Raw genomic sequence first — 23,496 nt, 5'->3', positions numbered from 1 at the left:
ACTGTTACCTGAGAGAAGAGGCAGACCCCCACCTCTCCGCAGCCTCCTTTCACATGGGTGTGGGGAGCAATGAGGTCTCCCCTGAGCCTCATCACTCCAGACTGAACAAGCCCAGTTCCCTCCCCATCAGACTTGTGCTCCAGACACCTCATAGCTTCATTGCCCTTCGCTGGACACAGTCCAGGGCCTCAATGTCTTTCTTGTAGTGTGGGGCCCAAAACTAAACACAGCACTCATGGTATGGCCTCAACAGAGCTATGTACAGAGCGATGATCACCTCCCTAGTCCTGCTGGCTGCAGGATAAGCCAGCAGGATACAAGCCAGTATGCCACTGGCATTTTTGACCACCTGGGCACACTGCTGGCTCACACTCAGCCATGCATCGATCAACACCTGCAGATCCTTTTCCTCTGTGCAGCTTTCCACTCTGCCCCAAGCCTGCAGGGTTGCATGGGGTTTTAACATGCATGTTAACTTGTATGTATGCTTACTTACACACATGTATTATGCACTGAAATTACTCCCCTAGATGAGCATCTCTAATGTTATCATCTTACTAGATTTTTTTTTGTAACTGGAACACCTTTTTTTTCCTATTACACTGTAGGAAAACTAGGAATGTGTCACAAAAAGACAGACTGTGCTGTTTGCTCCTTATCATAGAAATGGCACTTTGAGGATGAGACTAAATTGCTTTTATCCTCTCTCAGCTTTTATTTCTGCAGAACATCGGGAGCTTTTTCTCCTTCTGCTGTGAAAGGCTGAATGTTCTGCAGAGATGAAACCTAATTAATTCCACATTTAATTTGACATGAATACATACTTGAAATCACTGCACCGCATTATTCTTCCAGTGGATTCGCAGAGGAAGGTTCACACTACAAGTTTTTTAACGTTGCTAGTACAATAAAAAAGAAACCTAAACAGGATCAGATAAGAAGTTAAAGTGCTGTGAGATCAAAGGAGAAAATTGTATTGGTGTGAATCATGACTTTTTAAATAGGTCAGCTGTTCACTTACAAAGTTTCTGTGCAATTCTTATGTGAAAATTCCATTTTAGGTAGCACACAAGATGTCTGAAAGCTAAACTCAATCCTGTGACAAAAGAAGTGATTTGAATTATTTTTACAACACTCATCTATGAATCGGTGATACTGTTGTTAGGAAGATTTTTTCTTTCTTCAGGGAAAGGAACAACTGGTATTGGGTCCCCAGGAAATTTACTAGGAGTGTCTGACAGCACAATTATTTTTTCCTAGTGCTATGTAACTGATTTATTATTTTAATTTGGAAATTAGCAATGCCTGTAGAAAAATACGGTATCCCAAACTGTGCTAGTTTGTAGTACTACTGGTTGGACTCTTTTTCGGCTTTCTTCTCAGTTAAAAGCAGCTTACTGAGGGAAAGCCCTTTTTCAGAATGCCCATCTTTTTATTAGCGATGAGATCTTTCTTAATAGAAATGAGTTGTTGGGATTTTTTTCATTATTTCAATTTAATTTTTCTGAAGCTGACTGTTTTCTTTGTGATCTTTTTCTGTCCTCAGCTGCAAGTGACAAAATAGGCTACTCATGTTTTCTGTATGTTTGGAGGCAATGGATTCAACTCCAGTTAATGAAGAACGTTATGCCTAAAGCAAGGATTACATTTATCATTAAATTTTCATATACTTTCATGTTCTTACAGTCATAACTGCAACGTTAAATTTCTGGAACTACCAGGATATTTACAAAATTGAACAAAAGATGCTGTGTCCTCTTCAATTAAAATAATACATTTTAAAGCAATTCTAAGAGTCTGAATCTTAAACCTCACTTTATTAAAAAAAAAGAAAAAGAAAAAAAAACACAAAGAAAACCCACTATACCTAGATACGGCTTGCTCATACCTTTTTAGTTTGGAGAATGTCAAAGTGATGAAGCTTGATAGCGTTGAGATAGACAGTGTGTGCCTCAGTCAGCCCAAGGTAACCAGGAGCAATTGCTCCCATACAGACAAGCACTGCTCCAACCCTACTTTAAGGTCCTCGCAGTTATTTATAGGTGTTACTGCTTTAAATGATTTCACCTCTGCCACAGAACGTTATTGTAGTTTTAGATTTATAAGAGATTATGGCTTATGAAAATGTAAATCAAGCCTTACCTGTAACAAAGAATATGCTTGTGTTATTTATTTAAAGTAATTAGAGAACTGATGTAACTAGAGAAATATGTATGTCCATATAGTCTTAATCAAACTGCAGTGACAACCTTTGTCATCAGTGTAAAAACTTATTTAACATGCTTGCCTTTAAAGCATAGCTGTACGTACACATGGGCATATTTCAGTATTGTTCACCTTTTTGTACCAGCACCCTTAAAAGTGAGAGCTAGGCTTCTTTATTCCACTCGATTAATTAAAAAAAAAAAAAATGCAGTGCTGTGCCTTGTCAGCAACACCTGAGTGATTCAAACTGATGGAGATAAAGCTACAGCAATCCATCCATTAATAGATGCATGGACAGTCTTCAAAAGAGCAGCAGGGCAGGGCTAACAGTGGTTTCCTTGCTGCAGCCTGGCCTCCCCATAACTATTAGTGGAACCTTATGCCTGCCCATCACCTAAGCAAAGTCAGGTTTAGCTGAGAATTGATGGGCACAGTGCAAAGCACTTTGAGGTCAACAGAGTGGCTCCCACAGACTCCAACGACCCGTAAGTACAGTTCAAATTTCTCACCCCTCCATGCTCTGTGGTGGGTGAATCTGCGCTCCCAAGGTATCCCAGGAATGAATTTGTGATGAAAGCCCCTTTCCACAATTGATTTAACCCTCAGCTGAAGCGATGCATAATTAAACAGTTTCCATTCACTGCACCCAGGATCAGCAAACTGGTCTTGAAACTGCAGTTTTGCTAACTCCAGGCACCTGAGCGCAGGCTGCAGCACAGCTCTCTGAGCTTAAGCCAGCAGGCAGGAGAGCGCTGGCTCAGAACGTCCTTAAAAATGCATGAAGCAGCTTGCGTGACAAGGCGAAGATGGGAACAGAGAGATGTGCTTTTCTATCACCGTTTCATTATTTATTGACAATTTGTCTAACTTTCTCTTTTGGAGTACGTATTGATTTATATGGTGAGGTCCATTTTACAAGTTCTTTTAAAGTATAGATGTTGCATTAAGTTGAAAAAGAACGGACCCATTTCTGCCAGGAGCACTGGCCTTCTGAGACTGAACATCCACAGGAGTACTCCATAGGTCTAAATCCATCTGGCCCCTGGAGTTAATCAGTTCTTCCTGTTATATCCCCAGCGCAGCAGTGGGGAAGCCCTTGACAATAGCACAGTTTACCATAAACACTGAGGTTGCTTCTGAAAGGTACAAAACCTATTGACGGGTTTTTGAAAAGTGCAGTATGTAAGACCAAAGTTCTGCTTATAGAAGTACCGAGCAAAAATGTAGTGCTTCAGTTCCTGTTTCATTAGACATTTCAAGACGAGGCGACAATATCATAATCAGATCTCCTGTCACCCTGCTAGACAGATGCACAGTGTGTTCCGCTGATGTATTATAGATGTATGATCTCAGTTTAACTATAGCAGCCATACTTCTGCTCTAAGGCACATTGATTTAGGACTTTTTCTTGGAAATAGAAGGCTTAAATCTAAACAAGAAAATGAATCATCTTTAAAAAAATGATCCACATTAGGTGGAATTCTCATTTTCAGTCACTTAAACCTCATCTCCAATAAGTATAAATCAATTTACAGTCTTGCTGAAATCAATATTGCTATTCTGATTTATAGTGGCAGAAAATTTGGCTCCTGAACTACAGTTCTATTCATACCCTGATGTCTCTTAAGAAGTAACTCCGGTGACTGTAGTCAACAATATTTGGAGTGCAGTTTTTATGGAGGAAGAAAAATGAAACTTGCCAGATGTAAAATACAGCCTCAAAGATGTGATAGGGAATTCTGATTTCTCAATCTAGAAATGGGAACCTTGGTGTTTTTCTGAAAAACTTTGTCTGTTTCCTGTGTGATCACAAACATGTTTTTATTTCATCTGCGAAAACATTGTGAGAAGCGTGAGATGTTTAATGGGATGAGTCTCAAAGGCATGGAGCATGGAGCTCTCTTGTTTGCCTTTGTGGACAATGGAATCTGGCAGGCTGCGGGTTAGCAACTGAAATGCATCAAGATGCTTTGCTGGCCTCATCCAGCAAGGACAAATCATTATGCATTCAGTCAATATAAAAGCTGGACCCAAATGCTCCATCATTTTCTTGGGCAGTTGAGCAGGAGCTGAAGACAAAAGAAGTGAAGAGTGTGCGCGCCTGCTCTCACAGCAGCTTTTCCACTAACAAGCTGGGCATGCCTCCTCCTTCTTTCCTTTCCCTTCTCCTACCTGGCTCTTCACTGAGGCTGTGATTTAAGGGAGTGCTTGGAACTTCTGCCTTTTATTCTACAACACCCTAGGCTGCAGAGTTATTGAGGGACCTCCCAAACTTGCCAATGGTGCACCTCCGTGCACTGAGGAGAAGCTGAGGTGGCCTTTTGTATGAGGAGTCAGTAATCTGCATGGGTGAATGTCACCTCTGTTTCCAATACTGATCAATACAGGCCCCAGAGAGTGGAGCTCTGTCATTTAAAACATCTTTCTGAGAATTTTTTTTTTTTTCTGTTTGTTTGTTTCATTTTGCTGCTACCTTTTCCCAAGAAAGTGATTATTAAAGAACACAGGGGAAGGTGGTTCTATACCCAGAGTACTGTGTGCAGGTTTGGGTGCCACAGTAAAAAAGGCCATAAAGCTGTTAGAGAGCATCTAAAGGAGGGCTGCAGAGATGGGGAAGGCCCTGAGGGCAAGGTGTGTGAGGAGCGGCGGAGGCCCCTCAGTGTGCTCAGCCCAGAGCAGGGGAGCTGAGGAGAGGCCTGATGGCGGCTGCAGGTCCTCACAGGGAGCGGAGGGGCAGCGCTGAGCTCTGCTCTGTGTGACAGCGACAGGGCCCGAGGGAACGGCATGGAGCTGTGTCAGGGGAGGGGCAGCTGGGGGTTAGGGACAGCGGCTGCAGCAGAGGGAGGTGGGCATTGAACGGGCTGCCCAGGGCTGTGGGCACGGCCCTGAGTGCTGGAGTTCAAGGAGCATTTGAGCACTGCTCTCAGACACAGGATCTGATTTTTAGTGGTTCTGCATGAAGCTTGGAGTTGAACCCAGTGATCCTTGCGAGTCCATTCACAGTTTTCTAGCTTATTTTGTGCCATGCCTGTCTTCTTGCTGTGGCAGCGCTGGCGGTACAGTGTGGGCTGCTCTGTGCTGGACACACAGACAGGAGGTGGAGGGCAAGAGGGCACTTGCCTGCTTCACACATCAACAGCACCAATTGTGCAAATTTTATCACTGCTGTCAATCCAGCTGCAGCTCAAGGTGCAGCTGTGTAAGGAAGCTCTGCTTGCTGGCTTTAATGGTGTGCTAGGTTTTGAAGTGGCAAAGGCTCCAAACATAGCTTGTGCTATTTCTTTTCATCAAGCCTCTCACCATGGTCTAGCAAGCTTTCCAATCTCTCCTCATTTACCGTATGCACTTTTCTTAAGGGCATTTTTTCCTGAAAAACAGCCTGTGAGCATCAGCAGCCAGCTTGTGAGCATCAGCAAAGGCTTCACTGATTTATTTGCTGTGCTAGAGAGCTGGGAAGCCCCCTCAACTTTTTAATCAGCATAAACCTGAACTTAGAGTGAGCTTTCAGCAGCTCTGTCTCCTTTGCTTCCTTTCACATGAGAACACAATATCCCATCAGCTGTTCCCCTACAAGCACAGGGCAAGGCAAGCAATGCCCAGCACTGCAGCACTTTGCGCGCTCCTACAGCACTGCACAATGGCAGGAAGCCTCCCAAATCATAATAACTGCATTAGCAACGCACTTTGCCCCTGCTGGCTGAGCTATACAGGTTCGGTTCTGGCACAGCCTCTGATCCTGTGAGATCTCTAAGAGCTTTTGTACCCACTCCCTTCTTCAAATAAGAGTCCTGTGAGCACCCTGTTCACCTGGCCTTATTCTTACCTTTGTTGACTGAAATATCCTGCCACAATTACCAGTCCTACATTATAAACTTTCCTAAAATAATCTGCAAGTAAGGTGGAATTTCTTTCACATGGCAATCAAATCTTGAAACTCATCAGTCATCGGCTCTGAAGAGATTTGTGCTGCAGCATTGTGAAGAAAAATTGCTTTTGCTTTAGTAGAAGTTATGATTCATGATCAAATGCATATAACTATCACATGGTATCTCGGTAAGAGTGTATTTTTTACAGTCTGTGATGATCTCTGTATCCAATATAGCATAGTTCTTTAGATTTTTCTGGAGCAGATGAAAGCAAAAATACATGCAAGTTCTCTGGCATTTGAAAGAATGAGGCAAATCTTCAGGGAGAAAGGGGCACATCACAGTGTGGTTTAGTTCTGTGAACAAGACAGCTATCTTGAATAAAATCACAGAAAAGATAAGCAGTGGTGTTTTTTCTTAATGTGAAATTCAACCCAAGCCTTCCCATACCTGATGCTGACCTCCAGAAGAGGATAAAAATATATATTGTGTTCTTTTTTTTCCCCAACCTTCTCGTATTAGCTTTGTTGTACTAAAATAAAGGTACATTGTTTTTGCTCGGTGCTCCATTAACTGAGAAACTATTCCCTTTCTGGTAAATTCTGTTGTTTCCACTATATGTGGTAGGGGATTTTTGACATTTATTTACAAATGCTTATTGAAGGTAACATTTTCTTCAATATACTATACTAAATAATTCATTGGAGGGCTGACCAAAAACAAAAACCAACAACAATAACAAAAAAAAAACACACGGAGGTAGCTTTGGTTTAAGTTGCCACATTTGGATTTGATTGGATGCTTATTATTTGTGTACAAACTCTGAGTTTCTAAATATAGCAAACTTCCCTTTTTTAAAAAATGCATCATAAAACTATGGGTTTTGAATGACTTTTGTACTAATTAAGCCAAAACGCATGAATTATTAAACACGCTCATTTGTAGTGCTCACGGACTTGAAAGGTTTGCTTTCATTACTAATAAGGCACACACACCGCTGAGAAGAGGTAATTAGAGCATCAAAGGCAGTGAACCATTCTGAAACTTCATAATGTTTTGCCTGAAAAAATTTATCATTCAGCTGATTAGTAACAAACCAAAAATGTCTATAGAAGGACAAGAACCAAAATCTTTCCAAGTGAGCCCATGTGACAAGAGCCTTTTAATCTTCTTTAAAATACCTTAGGAATTGATGTAGGAATGCCGAAAGTGTGGTTGCAGTTCAAAGACAATGTTTTGAAGTCAGAAATATGCTAGTTCTTACAAATGAAAGGCTGGCTTCATACTGTGATACCCTTTCAATCCTAGGAAAAGAAGTTGCATTATCAATTTTTTCTTTTCCAGTGGTTTTTGAAGATTTATTGTATAGGAAGTTGCAGGGAACGATGTTTCTTGCAGATTCTAAAGAACACTGGCACTTGTTATGATATTAAAAAGTGTACAGCATATCAGTTAATTAGTGCACAGTTTAAGCAGTGTTGGATATTGTGCACTGCGTTTTTAGCTCCATAGAAGAAGTTCCACTCTCTAGTTTCTCATTACTACAATCCTGCTGAAACTTTGCCCCAAGTCATTTAAAAAATCACAGAAAAGTGACTGCATGTTGTTTAGACAGATTATTGACTACGTCTTCTTGTGTAGATTTATAGAGGGGAAAGTAAAGAAGGTCTTTTTTATGTAGCCCAAGGCTCTTGACTTCATGGGAGAAATGTCTAGACAGCAGCTTGAAAACCAGCCTTCATCTCCGTAAGGTTCAACACTCATCCCTTTTATAGTCTGTGCCTACCCATTGCTTTCAAGAAATAGTGATGTGTTAAGCTACAGAAATGGCTGTCCATGTCCTGACGTACTTCACCTCAGCGTCAGGCACACTGCTGTCTCAGCTGAACTGGCTCTCATATGCCTGATGTGTTTGGCGTGGGAGGTACTGTAAGAAAATAAGGCAAATGAGTGAAGCTAATTAACTCTGCCAGAGTCCATTTTTCAAGTGGTAATATGTGTGATGACGTGTACAAGCCTCCCCCTCTCTCTCCAACCTTACATAAATGTTGCCGTTGTCAGCCGAACCTTGAGATGTGCACTTCTTGTTCGTAGGGGTTAAACACTCTACACCACCGCAGATGCACCCTGTGCGTCTGTGCGGGAGGTGCAACTGGAACAAAGCATATGGTGTCAGACAGTGCCTGGGGGATTTCTATAGGAATATAGAGTGGTTCTGCCCAAATGTAGCTTCTCAGCAATTCTTGGTCTGTGACCTGAAATCTTGGGTTGAACAGATGCTGTTAGTCTTTCAGGTACGAACTGCAGTAAAGGACTTGTTTTATTTTAGAGTGCTGAGCAGCTTTTAGCTTGGTTAGGAAAAATGAAATTTTTATAGCTTGTTTTATTACGAATAAGTGCTTCCCTGGTCTACTGTTTATGCCACTGGCACAGGTCAGCCTTAATTTCTATGGCCATAAATAGCTCATGTAGACAAAGAAGTGGTAGGACCAAGAGTCTTCTGCTTTAAACATTCAGGCTGCATCCCATCTATGGATAATATGGTATTGATACTAGCCATAAGAAGGAAGATATATACCTGCAGAGGCTTGTAAAGAAGTGAAAATGCTATTCTTGTCTGTGCCTGTAACGCTACTTTTTTATACAAATATGTGAGGTTACACCATCAAATATTTTTAGAAGCGAATGTCATTATATATCTGATTGCCCCTCATTTCCTTGAAGCAATTTCATGAATACCTAACAGGCAGAGCTAAAATAAATAAGTCAATCTGATTTCTGTAGCAGGTCACGTAGATGTACAGATAAATGGAAGGTAATGCTTATGCCTGCTTAATTCCAGATAGCAGGTCCAAGGCATCTACTGAAACTCAGCAGCTTCGCAAAGGCAGATCCTCTGGACTGAGCCATCAACAAACACAAGTAGAAATGCTCATGAGTCAGGGGAAATAATAAATAAGGGGTTCTGAAAAGGCTGTTTCTTGCATGTATTTCATACCAACACAAGTATATCCATGTGAGTATTATCAAGACTTTACTCGGCAATAGGGAACAGAAAGGAAGAAGGGTAATACCAGAGTGAGGATGCCAGTTGCAGTGTATTTTGTTGCCACAGAACAGCAGCAAATTGTTGGCCATGGGATTGCTAATGGTGGAAAACCATAGTGGTTTAAAAACAATGATGATGGATGGCAGGAAAACATTGTTAGATTAGGACAGGAGTATTTTTATTCAGAATTATCTCTAAATCTGTAACCTTAACTTTCTCACATCGATTTTAAATGATTCAGGCATTCTACTCTAGATTGGAAGTCATTGATTCTAATTGTGGAGGTTTCCATTCAGAATGAAAAATAAGGCATGGAAATCTCCCAGCTATCCACATTGTTCAGGTTTTGACAAATGAAGACCGAGACCCTTTGTTTTAGGATTTTGGGGAAAAAAAACTTCTGGCTTTTTTCAATTTGTCTTCTTTGTGCCTTGAGCGCACATAAAATGCACCGCGCTTCTCACTACCATCATTATTTCAAGATAAGAAATATGAACAAAAAACTCTGAGGGAGCTGCCCAAGTAGCTTGTTGGTCCATTACCACTGACTGTGTAAGAATACAGCGTAGTTACATCTGACAAATGACGATGCATTATTATTATAATTGTCAGTGCTGCAGCTGGGTCGGTTACAGATTCTCTGCTGGGTTGACCAAACCCACCCACCCCGAACCCCCAGCATGGGCTGTAAGTAAGGATGTATCTTTCCCTTTTGCCTCCCCAGGTGATCTTGTGCATTTGCCACCGTACCTTCGGATGGACTTTTTATTGAACCGCGGTGCGCAGGGCGCAAGCAGAGACCTGGGTTTGGGGCAAGCCTGCTTGGAGCCGCAGAAAAGCCGAACCTTGAAGCGCCCCACCGTCCTGGAGCCGATCCCCATGGAGGCGTCCTCCACGAGAGAAGCTCAGTCATGGCAACCTGGTGCTGTGGCGACGTTACCTCAGCGAGAAGGAGCTGAGCTAGGACAGGCTGCCAAAATGAGCAGCTCCCAAGAATCCCTGCTGGACTCCCGGGGCCACTTGAAAGGAAACAACCCCTACGCAAAATCGTACACCCTGGTATAACGAAAAGAGCATGGCTGGACAGTGGCTGTAAATATTTACAATGAAAAAAAATCCAATGAAAGCTACCTTTTTTTTATTGAATTCCAATATTTATAATTAAAGAAGATTGCCAAAATATTTGACAAAAAAAAAAAATAATAATATGAGCAACAGACAGTGCAAAGACTCTCTTGCTTTTTTTCTGTCTGAGTGTGACCTTCATCTGACTGGGCATCTGAATTTTTGGGTAAAAGAGTCCAGTTTTCTGATCTTCACAAGCATTTGTGTTTTTACTGATTTTCTACAAAGTGCATGGAGACTTAACTTAAACATTTTAACTGGAAGTTCCATCAGACAAGATTAAAAAGGGAACAAAAAATCACTAAAAAAAAAAAAAAAAAAACACCTTATTTGTGAATTCAGCAGGAACATTGATTTGGGAAAACAGAAAGTCTTTTGTCATGTTTTGCACTTTTTTTTTTTTTTTAATTAGAAAATGGGTCCTTGATTGTTCTTTTTTTTTGTTGTTGTTAATTAGGATGAGTGATGTCTGTGGAGTGAGGGGACTGGTTTCGGTTCTTTTTTTTAATATTAATTTAATGAGACACTCTTTGCATTTTGTCTATGCGAAATAAAAGGGTCTTCTGCCTTTATTTGTGATGTCTGCTTCCATCGCCTTCTGCTATACTTGTTTTTCCTAAGCGTTGGTTTTCCCTCAGCATTTCAGGACTATCTTCTAAAATATGTATTCTTGTACTTTGGTCAGAAAAGGCAAGTGGAGTAATGCCTTTCAGAAAAAAAATAATTGGGTTCACTCTCCTACAGCTTTTTTGCTATCAGGGGGTAGAGAGCCAGGATACTGCCAGTGCAGCTTCTTCCCCATCAAACTAACCTAGGCGCTGCATTGCCATCATCTGAAGCCAGGAGGCTTTTGTTGGGTTTCATTGTGTTTTGGATGAGAAGAAATGTGTTGCTGTTACTTGACTGACTCCCTGGGGTTGGTTCTTTAGTCCATCTGGGAGCTGTGCTCACAGAAGCGAGTTGCTTACGTAAGGATTGGCGAAAAAAAATGCAGCTTTTCCCGTAATAGGAGAAAAGGGAGGAAAATGTTATTCCAGTTCGAAGACCAACATGCCTTTCTTTAGGGGAAGAAAATCGTTTCACAGGGAAGCTGTCAGCTCATATTACTTTATTGTGTCTTCTGATTACATGAGAAGTGATTCTACTTGTTTTATACGAAGTACGTATAAATGATTGAATACTCGTTTTAACACAGTGTTGGAGCTTGCTTGCTAAGTGCCTTCTTGTGTGTGTTCTGGCTACCTTTTTGTGTCCTGATCAAGAAAACATGGTGTAGGGCATCCCCAATTCGTGATCTTCATGCTCACACTGTTCAGTGCTGGTTGGAAATATTAACCAGGATCTGAAAGCAATAAAACTCGTTTAGCTTGAGCATGCTGAGAAACTCACATAATTTCCCTGGCTGCTGACAGTGTGGGCACTGCTAATTCAAACGTTTCTGCACCATGCTCCTTTCAAGTTGTTTTAAAATAGAAAAATGCAGTTATGTATAATTGTTTCATTGCTATTATTATTGCAATTATGTTGCTATAATGGCACTAACTTAGCAAAGTTCTTAAGTGTCTTGAAATGAATCAAGTTGCACTTCCATCCTTAGCTCTGTCAAGCCTAAGTGCTAAATTTCTGGAAAGTTCTACAGAAGAAGCCAAATGAAGGTGTCCTTGAGGTATGTACTTCTTGCAGACAATCAAGGAGAGCTGACATCTCACTCAACTAAGTAGGCATTTCCCATCTAGTCTATTTTACCAATATGTTGTTAAAACACATCTTTAAAAAATAACGAAAAAGAACAACAACAAAACCACCCACTTCTGCTTCTGTAAAGAATAATTTTAAAAATGCAGAGATTGACCACAAAATATTTGCAGATAGTATGAAGAAATGTATATGTTGAAAAAAGATGAACTTATGTATTAGCTTTCCTGATTTTTTTTTTCCATAGAGAAAAGTTTTCTTAATAAGAACCTAATTTAGGCATATGGAGATATATTTATTTTATTATATCCAGTAGAAAATTCCACAAAAAGCTATTTTTTTTTCATTGGAGATCTGATTTTTAGTCAATCCAACTCTTTTTAATTCCCACAGCAGTATTTCCAGTGTACTCAGCTTGAGCTGAGCAGGGCAGAGCTACTGTATTTACCTACAAAAGCTGATTTTCTCTGTACTGTTCAGGATTTGCATCTCAGGACACTTTCACCTGCCATTCCAGGATCCTTTTTGCCCCCCAGTATTCCTCTAAATTTACATTTAAGTGCTAACTTCCTTTGATTTAACAAGGCTTTCTCCTCATTTGTGTGAAAGATGCCTGGTATGCAGTGAAAGCATCTTTGGGGATCCCATGGTCAAAGAATTTGATGGCAGGTCTGTGACTGATTAAAATTAGTTAAACACACACATGGTCCCCTTGGCTTTGGGGCTCTAATGGCTCTTAATTTTTAAAAGAGCGCTGGAGCTGTAGAGCTAGTCAAACATGTAGCAGAAGCTTGAAAGGAATGCCTGTCCTGCTCTCATCAAGTCAGGGTTTGGAGGTAGGAGAAATCTGCCTTCCCAGATCAGTACAGCTGGGAACAGTCCACTCTTTGTAGTATATGTTGTTTTATAGGGACAAGATAAGAGAAAATGCTCCGATGCTCCTCTGCCAGTACCATTTTAAACACTTGTCTATAACAGAACAATCAAAATCCACAGGTGTTATACGTCTACATCCCATCATGTGTTATACACACCCGTCACATTAAATGCCCTCTTGGAAAATATACATAGAAATGGGAAAAAATACAGCAACAATAACAAACAGTTTGCAAGAGCTTGAGATCTCAGAAGACAAGCCCTAACGTACAAGACCATCAAGGCAAGCACGTCTTGCATATAACTGTGACCCTCTCTTAGTCCTAAGGGTGAGATGAGACCTGCAAACTACTTCAAAAGATGAAATTAAGAGCTAAAATTCTTCCCTGCCTTCTGTCTACTAAAAATCACACCTCCTTAGAGAGACCGATTCTTTTTCACATTATACTTTTCCCTGTGTCTCAACCTCAGCTAACCCCTCAATGATTCACAGATATTAATTAACTTGTCCTTTTTGTCTCAAATGAATTAGCAACTCCTTCACTCTTGCCTTTCCTAAGAACCCTTTTATCCTTCTTTATTCCGTTACTTCAATTTTCTCATTAACACAGTTACGTTAAACCCAGCGCAATTATTCCCTCTCCTTGTTTTTAGGTATGAGCTTGTTTTTCCTATTCCCAACAAAAGATAGTTGTGAATATTTAAAAGTTTGTCTTTTGACTGCTTGTATTTTTAACCAGGTGAGATCCATAGCAGGGCTACTGTAGGTAGCTAAGAGGAGTTAGGATTTATGAACAAGTTGAGGTATTATTAAACCAAATACTATCAAAAATCAAAACCAGCCACTGACACTAGTTGGGACAACTGGAGAGTGCAGAGGAAGTTTGTGCAAGTAGGTTTCCCACTTTCCCCAGCAGGTGTGAGATGATGTCCAGCCCCAGCTCACAGCTGGGTTAATGACAGTAAGTTTGTGCCTAATTCCTCGGTTTAAGTAACCAGGGATAAATGTAAGTAATCTGAGAGGTGATCCAAGGCAGCCAGCGTGGCTTCATGAAGTACAGATCATGCCTGACCAATCTGGTGCCTTTTATGATGGAGTGGTAGCAGTGATGGGCAAAGGAAGGGCAACTGTGCCATCTACCTGGACTTGTGCAAGGCCTTTGACATGGTGGTTGCCCCATCCCTGGAGGCATTCAAGGCCAGGCTGCATGGGGCCCTGAACAACCAGATCTAGCGTGTGTGGAACTGGGTGGTCTTCACAGTCCCTTCTATCCCGAGCCATTCTATGATTCTATTAAATATTTTCAAATTTGAAATCCCAAAAGACCTTTTCCTACACAGCCAGATGTATACAAAGGGATTTTTTGGTTGGCTGATTGGTTGGCTGAGTTTGGTTTTTGTTGTTGTTTTTCTTAAGATACGGACATCAAACAGGTGGGATTAAGGGGACATCTGGAAAGGCAAACTCCTCCAGCAGGTTATTAACCTATCTGGGCTGAAAAGTATGAGCACTTGGCTTCCTCCAGGTGAGAGCCATAGCAATGTGTGCAGACACCTTGCTTCTTCCTACAGATGGCAGGGGGGCTGTGGGGCAAGCAGCTCCTTGCTGGAACCAGCAGATCATTGCTGCTGATGGGAAGCAGAGGTGCTTGGCTGGCTTGCTGGGCAACCTGTTCCAGTGTCTCACCACCCTCACAGTAAAGAATTATTCCTACTATCCAGTCAAAAATGACCGTCTTCCAGTTTAAAACCATTTCCCCTTCGCTACATGCTGTTATAAAAAGTCCCTCCCCAGCTTTCCTGTAGGCCCCCTTCAGGTACTGGAAGGCCACTATAGGGTCCCCCCAGAGCCTTCTCCAGGCTAAGAGCCCCAGCTCTCAGCCTGTCCTTGCAGGGGAGGTGCTCCAGTCCTCTGATCATCTTCATGGCCTTCATCTGGACCTGCTCCAAAAACTCCCTGTCCTTCTTGTGCTGGGGGCTCCAGAGCTGAATGCAGTAATCCATGAGAGCTGAAACAAAGCTTGTTCATAAATGCTCACCTAGATGCTCAGCTGCCTAAAATGCTAACCCAGGTACTCAGGGTTAAAATGAATGGAGCCAAGAATATTAGCAAGGGAAGTAATGGAACTCTCTTAATGAATAAATAAATAAATAAATAAATAAATAGATGGAAAGAACAAAATAAACACACAGGATGGACAGCTCCTTCATATTTTTAGTGTTAGTCAGGTTATCCTAGGTTACAACAGCTGCTTAATGGGCTCTCGTGGCCAGCCACAGGGATGCAACAGGGAAAAGAGAGTGTTTTGAACCATTAACTTTCTCTGGGCTTGCCTGAGCATCCCAAGGGCAAGGGGGGGACTCACCTGCTGTCCAGGTATAATTCTCCAGCAAGAATTCACATCTGGAGCCAACCCGACACAATCGTACCAAGAGGTGGCAGCTTCTTGTTCAGTGGCAGTAGTTGGGATTTAAATGCACACTTGTCTCTGTGGGGTGTGCTTTTTGTGGTTTTCAGTAGGAAGGATGTGTCAAGTGCTTGTTCTGGCATTGCTGGATTGGAAACGAGTAGAACTTCTAGGGAAAGACCGATGTAAGTTTAGATTTTGAAATCTCTGGGACTGAGCTTGAAACCCCATTCATGGAACTGTTATGCCAAAACCAATTTCTTTGAGTATGGAAATAAATAATTTTACTTTGAGATAAATTGTGGAGCTTACAGGTCTTAGTCTGAATCTGTCAGGTTTTCATTACCTGAGTCTCAGTGAGAAAATGTAAAGAAAAAACAACACGGTTCAAACCTGTAGACTCTCAGCTGAAAACAGGTAAGATAGATGTCTCATAAAAGGACATCACACAATGGTGAGAGCATAGAGAAATCCACAACGCAACACAGAAACAAGATTAAAGCTCAAAGAAATGCAGTCATTAAGGAAACACATCACCAAAACTGCAGCACACAGTAACACCATTAGGGAATATTGCTCAAGTTCCGTTAAACTATCTCTGGAATTCTTCCAGTATGCTTTAACAGTGTCAATCATGGTGAGATGGCAGAATGCACTTGATTCAACAGTTTAGTAGGAAATTGGTGGTTCTGGTTCTATTTTTAGTGTGATGGAGGCCTTTGGGGGAATAGGGAGGGAAGGCAGCGTTGTATCTGGGGACTTGGAAATATAAAGCATGCATTGACCCGTGTGTTGTGACAGATCTTCCATCATCCAAAGCCTTGCTGTGGATGGTCCTGCAGCATTCCCTAAAGCGAGCACATCAGGTGGATGGAGAGCTTAGAAATACTCTCTCGATGCAGCTTCATTTGCATTAGGGAAATTCTTCCCCTTCCTTTAATCTCTGCTGCCTGGCAGCATCTCCCACCCATGGGTGCAGGAGCCTATCCGTGCCCTCGCACATCATCATGCTGATGAACAATGTCCAACTGCCACCTCCCGTGCATCTGGGAAACCAGAGACCTGCAGGAAACCAGGAGCTCACTGGGACTGTTTTGGAGGTGAGTTATTCTATCCCAAAAGCACTGGGCAGTGATACTTTTTTTGTGAAGGGAAGTATTTGAGAGCTGTAAGGCTCTGCTCTGTGCCAGCTTCTTCACCTCTGGGTAATTGCTCTGACATTAGTAATAGTAAAATTATATGCTTCCATGAGAAAATTTAAATTGAATGTAACCTAAATCAATTTGAACATTAAAACACTGAGCTCATACCAGTCTTACCTATAGAACAAATTACATTTAAGCCCCAAGGTCGGGAGCAAAGGGAAAGCTTAATTACAGTTGGTGGCAGAGTACATAATCACACCTGAACCTACATACAAATAGATTAAGCACCAAAAGCCCTTTATTTTATTGCAGTATCCTTGCCTGGACTCTAATAATGTGGTGGGTTTTTTTTCTTTTTAAACGTTAACAGCTTCAGCTGTGTGTCATCATACGCCTAAAGAAATGAATGGCTGCACTGGCAAGCTACTCTCCACTGAGCAGAAAAGCTCCCCCATTAGTCTCTGACACACTGGGCCATAGCTCTTTGCACTTGTAATTAAATCGTCATCCTTGAAGGTGAACCCTTTCCGGTACTTATAAGCAGCATCACCGCGGGTGGAGCAGCCCGGCATTGGCAGAATGTAGCTGATGAGTGCTGCTAAAAATAACTCTCTGGTTTTCCCATTACTTCAAAGTGAGCCAAGATACAACTTGAAGGAGGGGGTGAAACTCCTTTCAGGTCAAGCCTGGACCTGTGGAAGACTAGGAATTTAGTAGCTGGAGCAAAACTAGTGAGCAAGGGATTGCTCACACAGCTAGCAGAGTGCAGGGCAGGCCTATGTTTGAGCCTCTCTTGGCTCTTTGCGCCAACCCAAACGGGGATTGGAGAGGGGTTGTGGGTCCTTTCTGGTCAGTCTGGCATTTCAGAGCCAGCTGTCACCAGTGTTGTAAGAGGATGTCCCTGCACACCTCTCAACAGTGCAGAGCACACCAAGGGGAAGGTGCAGGCCACCACTTTCCAGACTCTGCAGAACCAGGAGGTGCCTGGGAAGTGTATTTGCTGCATCCTCTCCTAAAAGGGGTTACCTCCCATCCCTGGAGGTGCTCAAGGCCAGGTTGGATTGAGCCCTGGGCAGCCTGAGCTGGTGGGGCCCATGGCAGCGGGTTGGGGCTGGGTGGGCTTTGAGGTCCCTTCCTACCTAATCCATTCTGTGCTTCTGTAATTCTGAGATTCTATGATTCAGCTTCTAGGTAGGAGCTTCAGAAGGCTCCTCTCAACACCAGAACAGATCCTCACCCTTTAGGTGACCTTGGTAGCTTTCCTCATTCATGAGGAAGCAGCTGATACCACCCTCTACATCAAAACAGGCTGGAAACAGAAAGAACACATTTGGACTGTTTGTTTTTTAATTTATAAAATAGGAATAGGCAAGTTTCAGACTTTCTGTTCTCTTGGTAAGCTGCGCATTTCTCTTTTCTGCCCTGGGAGCAAAATAATGGCATTTTCAACATTCTCCCATTATCTGAAGACACAAAGAATTCTGAGTCACATCCAGCGATTATCGTGCTGTATCCATGCTGTACTTTCTGAAGAAGGGAGCAGCTGGACAGGCACTGGGTCTCGGCAGCCTCAATGGAAACAGCTGATACCAAGCCCAGGATTAAAACCCCATGTCTAGCACTTTGGTTTGTGTCCCTGCATAGCACTTCTGTATCTCGGCATGCTGGGCCTGAAAGAGGCTGGGAATTTCGTCCTATAGGTTAATGATTGCTCAGCTGACCACAGAGCTGAAGTAGCAGAGAAACCAGCTGGTGCTGACGGGTCTGAAATCATCAGCAAGCTCAAGGTGTGTGGAAAGCATGATATAGCCCACCGCTGGGAGAGAGTTAGGCTAAGAGAAGCAGGCAAATAAGCCTGTAATAAAGAAAGCAAATGGCAGCGTTTTTCAGGGATGAAAAATGGCAGCGAACAAGAGCTAACACCTTGGCAAAAAATTGCCACAATTTTAAATTCATCAGGTCTTGCCTTGTCGACGTTATGTGCTGCTGATGCATCAAGATGGTGCTTGACAGCACAGTTCTTTTTGCAGCTTTAATCAAAATTGAAAACTTAAGCATTTAGTGACAGTGGCAGTGTCAAATATTATTGTGGCTCTGATGGGGACATGATGTCGCCTCAAAGATGGCAAAGCATTACGTTCAGATGCCTCTGAACTTTTCATTTAATTTTATCCCTAGAAAATAGGACTCTCGTCTCTAAATAGAGTACAGCAACATTTCTAACACAAGGCAACTAGGAACTGTATATCTTATAAGGAGAAATCTGCTGGTATAGTCTTTCATTGGCACATCTACAGCATACATCAGGAGTGTAACCAAATGCCTCTGAAGCTTGATTGCTTTATCTACCCCACACTGTATCTATGAGGAAGGGAAGGCTGCATGGATCGTGTATTTTCTTCAAGGTCACTCAAGGTTTTAATTCAGGGCTTTGTTCAGCTCCACCAAGCTTGGTGGCAGGTTGCCCAGAGAGGTTGTGGGGTTTCCATCCTTGGAGGTACTCCAAATTCAAGAGGGCGAGCCCTGAGTCATCTGAGCTTGGCCCCACTCAGAGCAGGTGCAGGATAATTCCCCAGATCTAAACTGTTCTGTGATTTACTGGGGAGAAGAACTGCACATGGAGAGCTTGGGCTGCAAGGACCAGATTTCTTCTTTATTAGTAGTAGCAAAGCACCAATCCTGAACCTCAGGAAAGAGATGAATACTTCCACATTTGGAAAAGAAATCTTATTTCTCTGGTTCCTCATTGGCACATCTTATGGGGCACTGGAGGGAAGCTTCTAGCTTTAGGTTCTTCAAATTTGTTCATATGTGGGCTCTGAAAAATCAGTTGAAAGTTTGGCCTCCGTCTCCCTACACCATAATTTTCTGTGATGAAGGGTGTGGGTAATTGCTGCTTCATCTCACCACACTCTCATTCAGAGAAACTTGGAGATGTTTGGGATGTGCTTGCACACTGGTGATAGCATTCATGATATCAAATGAAAATCATGAAACCTCCATGGTTTCACATTCAGTTTGGACACAGGGCAATGAATTCTGCATGAAACATGGGTGCTATAAATGAAAATAGGAAGTAATTTCCCATTCATGAAAGTAAGATTGGGTTGGGGACGTGAAGGACATAGCCTCACAAAGTTGAAACCTATGTCATAATGCATTTAATCACGGAGGAGTTAAGTGCCAACAGTACTGCAAGGGTATCTAATTCTGGCATTTCTCAACTTCATTAGGCTAGCTTTGCAACCTAGTTCTTCCAGATGTGCAGAAACCTTCTGATGTTTTGCTACCCAATGACCGTGTTTGAAAAGAGCATCTATGATATTCTAATGACTTTCAGATAACTTTTATATCTAATGTTTACAACCAGCAGCATTCTCTTGGGCCCAAACCTAAATATACTCTGCCTGAAGAAGTGTCAATTTTAAATTAAAAAATGATTCCTTTGCAGTTTCACAGCGAAGGACGTCAATTACATTTCAGAATACTTCAGAATGTTTGAAAGCATCTACTGAATCAATGCATGCACGTGTATATATAAAAATAGGTTTGTTAAAAAGAAAGAAAGAAAATTCTGGAGACGATAGTTGTAACAAAGTACGTTACTGTGGAGAAAAACTTGCAAAGGTGATGGATTTTTAAAAAACTGAAATCCTTCCTATACTCCTAGAAATTTTACCTTTCTTTTTCTACTCTAGTATTTACTACGTGATTTGTCAAGGCACTGTATTCCATGTTTGCAGAAGGTCTGTGTGTTTTTACCCTGAGATGCTTTTATTCCAAACTTCTTTATTTTCAGAACAGCACTTCTAAGCAGACAGACAGAAAACATTCCAGTATTTTCATCATCTAAATGCAATGGCTATATCTGATAACTTCAGGTATAACATTAATCCCTAAAACGGCTGAACAAGCACCTTAAAAGAAGGGCAAACACACGTACTTCTCCAACATGTGCTGTCAAAATGCTTTCCACCCTCAAAGGCAAAACCATATTTATGGATCCTGTTTTCCATGCTCATAGATGGTGTTGAGGGCAGCCAAGCAAACCTGCTCCTAGTAGCACCCGGGGTCCCTCTGGGGACCAGCAGCAGCAGCAGTGACTGCCGGCTGCCCTGCCGGTGCTGGCTCCCAAGGTCAGGTACCACTATAGCACAGCAGGGCTGCAGGCTGCCGTGGTGAAGTCATTTCACCGAAGGCAAAGGCTGGTGCATAAATATTAGATGTTTTTTGGTGTTTTGTTTTTTGCTCTCCATAAATGCTCATACATATGAAAGGTCACAACCTTTTCTGACATTTCCATTTCTCTTTTCCTGCTGGTGCAGCTTACAAGTTGAAGCCAAAGTGTAATCCAAATAAGTGTTTATTGAAGTCCTGTGTTTTCTCTGCTACTTCTGAGCCCTGGGTAGTGTTCATGTGGCTGCTCATAAATGCTTCCGAAAGCTGGATTTTACCCCAGCCAACCCAAAGAGCATCTGTCAGATGGCAAAAAGCAGCTCCCATCTGACAGACAGAAGAGCAGTAGGACTATAAAAATAAGGATGTTACATAAAGCTTTAAAGGCATTTGAACATATAGCATAAGAGAATATCCCATATGACTAACCCAAATTTACTCCAATTTTCATGTTTTATGATTCTTTTTTAATTGCCACAACACTTTTGAGGGACACATAGCAGCTTTCCTGTCCTGGAGTTATGTAGCAGGGAAGCAATGACTTCAGCAAGCAGGTCCCTCCACCAAAAAGCTTCTGCAGAGAGACCTCCCTGCCTTTCTTCCCTGCCCCTCAGGGAAGCTGCTGCACAACCTGAACCCGAGCTACCTCCACAACCCCAGATACAGAAAATGAACACCATTTCTTTTCCAGGTGATGCTGATATATCAACACATATTGTCAGGCTCATCTCCCTCTTTTTGGTTTTGATTTTGTGCACTTTGAATAGAGCCCATTGTGTGTCCATGGAAAACCACTGTTATTTCTGTCTCTTGTATTTAAGTTGCTTACCCACATTTTACTTGTCAACATTAGCAAATCTGATTTTTTTTCCCTTCGACACATGGAAAACCCATTTGTCCTAGTGCAATCCCAAACATTGCCATGCGTAACACAGCTCTTCAGTTCAGTGACCACATGGGGGTCCTGAAATCTCCCGGCACCAGTGGTGACCAAGGAAATAAGGCTTAGTTAATTCTGTCCGTCAGAAGGTGAAAAGCTTTCCTTTGCTTAATGGGAAAATGCACAGGTAATTGTATTTTTGATTTATCGGTGTCTGTATCAGGGCTGCTGACATATGGCATGCAGATATTGTGCTTTGGCTGTCTAGAAGAAAAGAGAGGAAGATGTGGAGGATTTTCCGTAGCAGTTCAGTTTGGAGGAGCATCTGGACAGCAGCCTGGGAGCAATTCATCAGCCCAGCAAGATGAAGCACAGAAGCCAAAAACCTTTTTTCTTCTTTAAGAGCTAGCTAAAAGTAAACCAGATTCTGCGGGGATGAATTATTAAAAGGAGTTCATTTAACATCACTGTGATCTGGCTTAAGTAAAGACAGGTCAAAGTGGTTTCCCAAATCTTATTGACTTCCCTAAGTGTCCTATTATATACTTAGAGGACAAAAAAATGTGAGTTTGTCAGCAGAAATATCTGCTAGAAAAAACCTAACACAAAACAAAATAACCTCTGCAGAAGGAAAGCAGTTAAATGCAAGCTCCTGGTGAAAAAAAATGTAATGGTTTAGTTTTATTTTAAGTGGTTTAATAACAAAAAAACGCACCCTGACGGCTCTGCGATATACAAATGCTTGTGATGCACAAGGGTTTGCATCTGGGATCACGGATATTTTCTCTCTGTGTGTTAAAAATGCACATCCGTGACAATACAGAGATGTGTATATAGCCAACCATATAGATCATCTCTGCTCCTGGGGATCAGAAGTGATTCATTCTCTCCTTTGCCCCTCTCCTGCCCGGGGCCAGCAGTCAATGAGTCAGCATTGCACTGTCGCTGTGCAAAAGCAATCACAACGGCCTGCATCCAGCAGCTGGAAAACATCAGGCACAAAGTTTGGACTCTCTTTCAAGATTTCAGAATGAACAGATTCAGTAATGTAGGGATTTTGAGAGTTCAGCAATTTCTTCATTAAAGACCACAGTAAATGGGTAACAAACAGGAGGAGCTGGAGGCCACTGGGCAGTCAGAAAGCTATGATATAGTCACCATCACAGAAACATGGTGGAATGACTTGCATAGCTGGAGTGGTGTGATGGATGGCTACTGAAGAGCCTTGCCTACTCCTTGTCTATCTCAAAAGAGATAGACAAGGCAGGAAAGGCAGTAGTATAGCCCTTTAAATGTTAAAGAGTGTGATTGTGTGGGAATCAATGATGATGATGATAGGATTGATAGCTTATGGGTGAGAATAAAAGTGAAGGCTGGTAAGACTGACATTATCATGGGAGTCTGATACAGGCCACCCAACCAGGATGAAGAGGTGAATAAGACACTTTATAGACAGTTGGGTGAGGTCTCGAGATCTCTACCCCTTGTTCTTGTGGGGGACTTTAACTTCCCAGACATCCGCAGGAATTATAATACAGCAGATAGGGAACAGTCCCAGAGGTTCCTAGAGTGTGTGGGAGATAACTTCCTGACACAGCTGGTGAAGGAGTCAACAAGGGGAAGCAAAATCCTGGACCTGCTGTTTGTTAACAGAGGAGGTCTTGTGGGGGATGTAAAGGTTGGAGGCTGTCTGGGGCAACGCGATCACAAGATGCTAGATTTTTAGATCCTTGTTGAACCACAGAGGGGAGTCAGCAGAACTACCACCTTGGACTTCCAGGGGGTGGAAGGAGGAGGATGGTCTGGCTGGAACTCAGGAGCAAAAGGAAAGCTTATGGTCTTTGGAAGAGTAGGCAAGCTACCTATGATAATTACTACTATGTAGTGAAGCTGTGCAGGGAGAAAATTAGAAAAGCCAAAGCCCAGCTAGAACTGAACTTGGACGCTAAGGTGAAGGACAACAATGAATATTTCTATAAATACATCAACAGCAAGAGGAGGGCTAGGGAGAATTTCCATCCCTTGTTGGACACTGAGGGCAACAAGCTGACCAAGGATCAGGATAAGGCTG

General features: G+C 42.2%; 1 protein-coding gene across 2 annotated transcripts in view; it reads left to right on the top strand.

Moving 5' to 3' along the window:
• Positions 1–10,817, top strand: part of DSCAM (DS cell adhesion molecule) — a 463,922-nt gene extending 453,105 nt beyond the window's left edge. For both annotated transcript variants that reach the window (XM_046940373.1, NM_001396519.1), the window contains one exon: positions 9,845–10,817. In XM_046940373.1, coding sequence (XP_046796329.1) covers positions 9,845–10,185 — 341 coding nt within the window. In that variant the 3' untranslated portion in view covers positions 10,186–10,817. The remainder of the gene's footprint in view (positions 1–9,844) is intronic.
• Positions 10,818–23,496: the final 12,679 nt, after the last annotated feature.

The sequence above is a fragment of the Gallus gallus genome, chromosome 1, assembly GCF_016699485.2.
Source record: "Gallus gallus isolate bGalGal1 chromosome 1, bGalGal1.mat.broiler.GRCg7b, whole genome shotgun sequence".
Taxonomy (NCBI): Eukaryota; Metazoa; Chordata; class Aves; order Galliformes; family Phasianidae; genus Gallus; species Gallus gallus.
This window is presented reverse-complemented; position numbering and strand designations above follow the sequence as displayed.